Source organism: Peromyscus maniculatus, chromosome 18 (genome assembly GCF_049852395.1).
Source record: "Peromyscus maniculatus bairdii isolate BWxNUB_F1_BW_parent chromosome 18, HU_Pman_BW_mat_3.1, whole genome shotgun sequence".
Classification (NCBI taxonomy): domain Eukaryota; kingdom Metazoa; phylum Chordata; class Mammalia; order Rodentia; family Cricetidae; genus Peromyscus; species Peromyscus maniculatus.
The window spans coordinates 13503693-13510721 of NC_134869.1; the positions used below are offsets into that span (position 1 = coordinate 13503693).

General features: G+C 42.0%; 1 protein-coding gene across 3 annotated transcripts in view; it reads left to right on the plus strand.

Annotated features, from left to right (window-relative positions):
* The window catches only part of Washc3 (WASH complex subunit 3), a 48055-nt gene extending 42891 nt beyond the window's left edge, over positions 1-5164 (plus strand). For all 3 annotated transcript variants that reach the window (XM_076554575.1, XM_006979849.3, XM_006979850.4), the window contains exon 7: positions 4929-5164. In XM_076554575.1, coding sequence (XP_076410690.1) covers positions 4929-5013 — 85 coding nt within the window. In that variant the 3' untranslated portion in view covers positions 5014-5164. The remainder of the gene's footprint in view (positions 1-4928) is intronic.
* Positions 5165-7029: the final 1865 nt, after the last annotated feature.

The following is a 7029-nucleotide window of genomic DNA, read 5'->3' on the forward strand; positions in this document are numbered from 1 at the left end:
GTTGCCAGGCAGTGGCTTAATCCAAGCACTTGGGAGGAAGAGGCAGACAGATGTCTGTGAGTTCTAGGCCAGGGCGAGGACAGTGAGAACCGTTACCCAGAGAAACCCTGTCTCAACAACAAAGATAAATATGTTTTCTCTTAGTTATGGTTCTTGGATTACATACAGATACATGTAATCTATATGTATATATGGCATGAAAATGGGAGCAGAACTGTCGGGGGGGGGGGGGGGGGACGACGACAAGGTGGACCGTGGAAGTAAGTGGGAGAGGAGAGTATAGGGTGCATGTGCTCACCATGCAGTTTACACCTGTGTGAGATGTCCTGTGTAGCATAGTGCCATGTACAAGAAATGTACATGGTGAAATTTCTAAAGGTACACAGTTGCCATATGCCTCAAAAATATCTATTCATTGAAATTTTTGTACACACATATTCACAGTGACATTGTAGTAACAAAGTAGTAAAACAACCTTAGTGTCTTTCATTTAATGATGGATAAGGAAATGTGTTGTATGTACACAATAGAATAATACTCACCAGGAAAAACAATGACATGATGTAATGCTGCAACATGGATGAACTTTGAGTATATCATGCTAGTTGAAAGAACCCAGGCACAGTGGATGGGCATCCTCTGATCTCATTTATGGGAGATGTCCTGAACAGGCAGATCTTTAGAAAAAGAGGCACATGGTTAATTGACCGGAGTTGGGGGTAGAGGGAAATGCAGAGTACCTGCCAGTGTGTAAAGGCTTCTTTTTGCAGTCATAGAGAGAGAATTAAGTGCTAGTGGTGGTGCACAGCCTTGTGCACCTGCCCAGCCCCTGTGATTTGTGCACTTGAGACGGTGAGTTTCCTAGTGTCTGAGTTATCCGCCAATTCTAAAGATAACGAGAATTTAAGAATCTCAGCATCTGCTATTTCCGTGAAAACTTGAGTTTCCAGGGCCTTCTCTCACCCTTCACCTACTGGATGTGCCACACATCCTGATGTCTCTTGTTTGCCTCAGTGACCTAAGACTGTGCCCCCCAAGTCCTGAGTTCCCAAGAGCGCAAAGCACAGTGCTCCCATTTCTGTGTCCACTCAAACTGTGCTCATTCTGGCTCCGCCACCTGTTTTCTGGAAAAGTCCTGCTGCTGTCTAAAAATTCCCCACGAGTGTTTTCACGTCTTTTGAGTCTTTCCTGACCAACCCAAACAGTTCTTTATGGTTTTTTCCCCACACCAACAGGTCCAGTCACACTGTATAACAATTTGTTTGCATTTCTGTCTCTCCGAATAACAAAGCAGCTTCTTTAGGGCCAGAGCCCGGGGTATTCATTCACGTTAGCCCTGGAGGAACTTAGATCCTAGCAAATGGTAGCTATGTGATGGGGAGACTCACATGATACAGGTCACATTCATTAGTGCTTACTCTGCGCCAGGTGTTGTTCAGCACTTTACAGTTAGTCATGTTGTCATCATGTCAATCCAGCCAGATATCTGGGCACAGAGTGGTCATCTCTGCCAAGTTTCCTGACACTGGAGTTTCAAGGCTGGGATTGGAACAGCCTGGCCCTAGAGTCCGTGTTCTTAGCCATCATGCAGATCTGTGAATGATTGCACTTACATTTTTTCTTCTTTATTAACATACGTTAATTGTAAAAAATAATTTATTTTGACCACATACACCCTATTACTCTCTCTTATCCTGATTTCTATTTTCCTCTCCTTGATAATAGCCCTGATTTATTTTCATATATTCCAACCCCTCCAGATTTCACATATGAGAAAATATGATACTTATCTTTGAGGGGCTGGCTTATTTCATTTAACATGATGGTCTCTGGTTCCTTGCAGATGACATAATCTCATTCTTCATTGTTGTTAAAATTTCATTATGTGTATATACCACATTTTATTTATTTGTCAATCCACTGATGAACAGCTAGGCTGATTTTATGACTTAGTTATTGTCAGGAGTGTAGTAATAAACATGTATATGCAGGTATTGCTATTGATAGCTGATTTTCATTCTTTTGGTAATATGCTCAAAAGTGGTATATATGGAAATTCTGTTTTTCAATTTTTAAGGAACTTCCATATTGATTTTCCTTGTGATTAGATATTCCTACCAGCAATAAATAAGCTTGCCCCATCCTCCATCCCCCACCTCACACAAAGAAATAAATGGATACAAATAGGAAAGGGAGAAGTTAAATTATCGTCTGTTTGTGGATGAGATGATCTTGTAGTTTGAAGACCCAAAAGGCCCCCACCAGAAGAGTTTGCACTTTCAGCAAAGTGGCGGGTTACAGAATGAGCAGATTAGTTGCCGGGAACTGAGGGGAAAAGAAATGTGGAACACCTACTGGTAGAGGAAGAGATTTTCCCCAACTCACTAAACACAATGGAAAGAAACCACTAAGAAGCCAATCCCATTTACAATAGCCTGAAAACAAACAGAAAAATCAAATCTTAGCATAAATATTGCCATAGATGTTAATGACGATGAAAACTATAAATCACCAGACACAGAAGTTGTAGAAGATCCAGATGATGAGAGGACCTCTCGTGTTTGTGGCTCAGGAGAATTAATATCATTTAAATGGTCACATTGCACACTCCATGTTAAGTTTTGCTCCTTTCTAGACTTAACTCTGTTTACCTTTTTGGTTTGTTTGGGTTTTGTTTTTGTTTTGTTTTGTTTTGTTTGTTTTCTTCAGACAGGGTTTCTCTGTGTAGCCCTGGCTGTCCTGAAACTCACTCTGTAGATCAGGCTGGCCTTGAACTCACAGAGATCTGCCTCCCAAGGGTTGGGATTAATGGTGTGTGCCACCACCACCTGGCTACCTTTTAATTTTTTTTTTAATTTATTTTGTTTTTTGACATCAGATCTTGCTGGGATGGCCAGGTGACCATAAACTCATAGCAATCCTCCTGTCTCAGCCTTCCAAATACTGAGATTATAGGCATGCATCACCCTAACAGCCAACCAGTTTCTTAAATAGCACTTATTTTAGAGAAATATGTACATTGCTTCATTTGCTTGAGTTGTCATAGATGCTAATATAATATTGATGTAGTAATTTTATTATTTCTAATTCCCTGTAGTAATTTTTTCCTTCAAAATTAACAAAAAATGGAAGGCAGGTGTAGTGGTGCACTCCTTTAATCCCAGCACCTGGGAGACAGAGGCAGGAAGCTATCCATGAGTTCAAGGCCAGCCTGGTCTACAGAGTGAGTTTCAGAGCCACACTGTGAGACCCTGTCTTGGAAAAGATGTTAGAAATTGGCAGTGTAGCCGAGAGAAACTTAGTGGGAAAACACGCCCTGTGCTGTGCCCGCCGCTCAGAGCTGGTGCAGCTGTGAAGGGCCGTGCAGCTGATGGACTGGATCAGTGTTTTAGGTAGGGAGAGCATCAGTCAAACCTGGAAATGCCACTCAGACCTTCAAAGCTTTTCTTTGGTGGGTCCATGCGACCACCTGAAAGACGCAGTCTAACATTGCTCAGCAGAGCACCTGAGTTTATATTTGACAGGCAAAAGCAGTGCCAGCATGTCTCTATGTTTAGTAACAAGCCAAACATATCTAGATCTGTCAGCCTTATTTTAGTCATAGTTCTGAGTAGCTAAAAGTAACAAGCAGACAGTATATTCCCTCATTATAGTGATAACTTCTGCTCAGTGTCTCTCCTGAAGCTTTAATAATAGCCAAGGGACCTGAGTCAGAAATCAGTCTGGTAATCTGGCAACTTTACTTAAGAGCACATAGCATCTTGTTTTTCTTCCTTTTCTCTCTCGGTTTCTCCAGTGGTTTACTTTCCCTGTTTAATTTGCTTCTTGGTTAAGAGTGAGCAGAAGCTGAGGCCTGGTGCATGGGTGTTGAGTGGGCACTTCCTAGCACAGACACTAGTGAAACCCACTGAAAACACGCTGTAGCTTGGGGGAATATGGGGGGGGGTGGACGTGTTTCTGGGTGTGGTGCACACATGCACACATGTGCTTATCCGCTGGAGGTCAGAGGGCAAGCTTGTGGGTGCCGTTCCTCCTTTTGTCTGAGATGAGGTCTCTGCTTGCCTTGCAACTTCACCAGGTAGGTTAGACAGACTGACCAGAAAGCTGCAAGGCCTCACCTGTCTCCACTTCCTCTTCAGCACCTCTGGGACTCCAAGCATGGGTCACCACTTCTGGCTTTTTGTGTGGTTTGGGGGATCCGAACTCAGATCCTCACACTTGCAGGACAAAAGCTTTACCAACGGAGCCGTCTGTCCAGCCACTCACAGTGACTTCTAATAGTCCTATTACGTTTTTATGTTGGTTTAGTGTAACCACTCATGCAGAGTCGGGGTTTAAACAATCAGTTTTCCTGTTGTGCTGTCTTTGAGATAGTATTTTTTTTTTAATCAACTCATTCTTCTTATATTCATTCTCTGGAGGGTAAACCACAAGAACAAAAAACTAGTGAGTGAAGACGTCCCATCGACATTAAGAACCTTCTCTGACCGTGCACTCCTCCCCCACAGACTTTCCACATTGCGGTGCTTCTGCCCTTCTTGAACCCTTCCTTCTTCTGAGTTTCCAGGGCTTTCGTTTTTCTCTCCATTCCTCACTTCCCGTCTGTACCTCAGTGTACACTTGAGGCAGCAGTGTGCCAGCCTATACGCATCACATCTGTCTATAGCTGTCTCCATGGTAACGAGATGCAGAGTGCTGAGGGAGCACAGGGTGTCGGGGCTGGCAAGAGTGCCATGGCCTCAGCGGAACTAGCACTTCATCCCCAACCCGTGGAAGTCAGAGGCAGCACGCTGGGGTGCAGTTCCTGGTGAAGGACACAGGCCTGGCAGGTTTATTAGCAGCACTACTCCAAGATGAGCCCAATTCACAGTTTGTAAGTGCCTGCTTTCTGTTGGAAAAACCTTTAAATTTTTCCCTTTTTTTTTCAGGAAGCCAGATGCTCCGGTGCCTAATGGTGCAAGTGAAAAGGCCATAGAAGAAAGTTCAGACAGTGAATCTTCCTTCAGTGACTAAGTTGAATGGTGATGAGAATTACATAGAAATGTTTACATTCTGTGGAAGAGCCTAAACTCTAGCTCTTAGTGATAAAACCATCAAATGGCCACATACCCACCCCACCCTTCTTTTGTTTAAGCATAAAAATAAAGCATTTATAACCTTCCAATATGCCTCCTTAACCAAATTAAATGCTCTGAAATTAAAAATAGAACAACCTAAATTGCTATGGGCGCTACAAAGTCTAAGATGGATTTGATGAGCATTCTAAGTGGAGTTAGTTTGAGTTTACTGATCAAAAGTAGACTTTATTAAAAAGAGAATATGACTAATTATTCAATTTAGTGAATATGTTAGTTTGGAAATTATTGTGTACATTTGTTTCATAAGCTTTTTGAAGAAACTTCTGGCAGAAAGCAATACTAGACTAAGATTTTCTGTCATTGTTTAAAACTTATACATGCCTTTCTAGAATTCATTGATGATATTTAATAGCACCTATATCTTTTTATGCCTTGGCCAATAGTTTATATATTATCAAAGTCAGATATTTTATTGTATCTGTTACCAAACAGAAATATTGCAGGTGATCACAGTGTGGTTCAGAGAGGGCACTTCTCACTGTCATCAGCTCCTTTATCGCCTTGACAAAAGATTACAATTCTAAAGTTAAAATGTTCTCACCTCACCTGCAAGTAAGTCTTCCTAAATAACTACATAAACACAGCCTAGAAAAACCTGTAAAATGCTTAGGTGGGAAGATATATAAAGCATTTGATTCATAGTGTTCTTAGTTTAGGTCCCCTGAGAGGAGAGCCCGAGAAAAGGTCTTGGGTCTATGTAGGTCATTTGTGAAATTATCCCAGGAGGTGTAATTGATAGGACAGGGAGAGCAGGAGGGAGAAAACCGGTGTGAAGAAGTGGCATGCAGGCCGCCATTTAGGTTTGAACGCCCTAAGAGCTCAGGGCAGCTGGTAGAGCCTCCCACAGCCTTCATCCACCAGGTGGAACTGAGGGCCTTAGGCAGTCTCTGTAACCCACCAGGAAGAGGGTGGCTTGTAAGGACAGTTGCCATCCTTATGCTTCTGGAAAACAAGCTTCCCAAGTCTTGAAAATGATACTGAAACTAACCAGAATAAAATACCTGAATAATTGATGCTCAGAACTATTTACTACAGGTGTGAGGGAACCAGAAGTAGAAATGAGGGATGTAATTACAGGGCAGAAAAAAAACATATTTCACACCGTGTGTGCTAGACTGCCCAGAACTGCCTGAGTTCCGTCTTTATACTCTCATCTCCAAGACTTCCTAGAGGATATCAAGCCATGCTCTTAAAAGACTACTCGAGAAGGTTAGTGAGACGAGCTGTAGTTCCTGTTATTATAGCTGAACCTAAGGCCCAAAATGGTAGTCGTCACCTCCTTTTTCTACCAGCCATTTTAGAAGAATAAATACACAACTGCGGGGTATTCTGAAGAAACTAAAGCTATTTTGTATGAAACTGAAGTGCTGAAGCTGTTGTATATTTGTCAGAATCTATAGAGCTGCCCAGCATAGTGGATCTCAATATAATCTGCAAATGAGTTAAAAATACTACATTAATATTTGTATGTTAACTTAACAAATGTACCACTAAAGCAAGATCTTAAAAATCGGGGATGTGGGGGTGTAGGGTGAGATGAATTTATAGTCGGTGTATACTATCTACTTAAAATTCTATAAATTTAGGCCGGGCGGTGGTGGCGCACGCCTTTAATCCCAGCACTCGGGAGGCAGAGCCAGGCGGATCTCTGTGAGTTCGAGGCCAGCCTGGGCTACCGAGTGAGCTCCAGGAAAGGCGCAAAGCTACTCAGAGAAACCCTGTCTCGAAAAACCAAAAAAAAAAAAAAAAAAAAAAAAAAAAATTCTATAAATTTTAAATTGTACTAAAATAAAATCTGTTGGTTAATAATATATTCAAGTAGCATGTGTCCCACAAATACAAGAACAGGTTACACTTGAAAATCAGCCAACACTTTCTCACTTTAACAAAC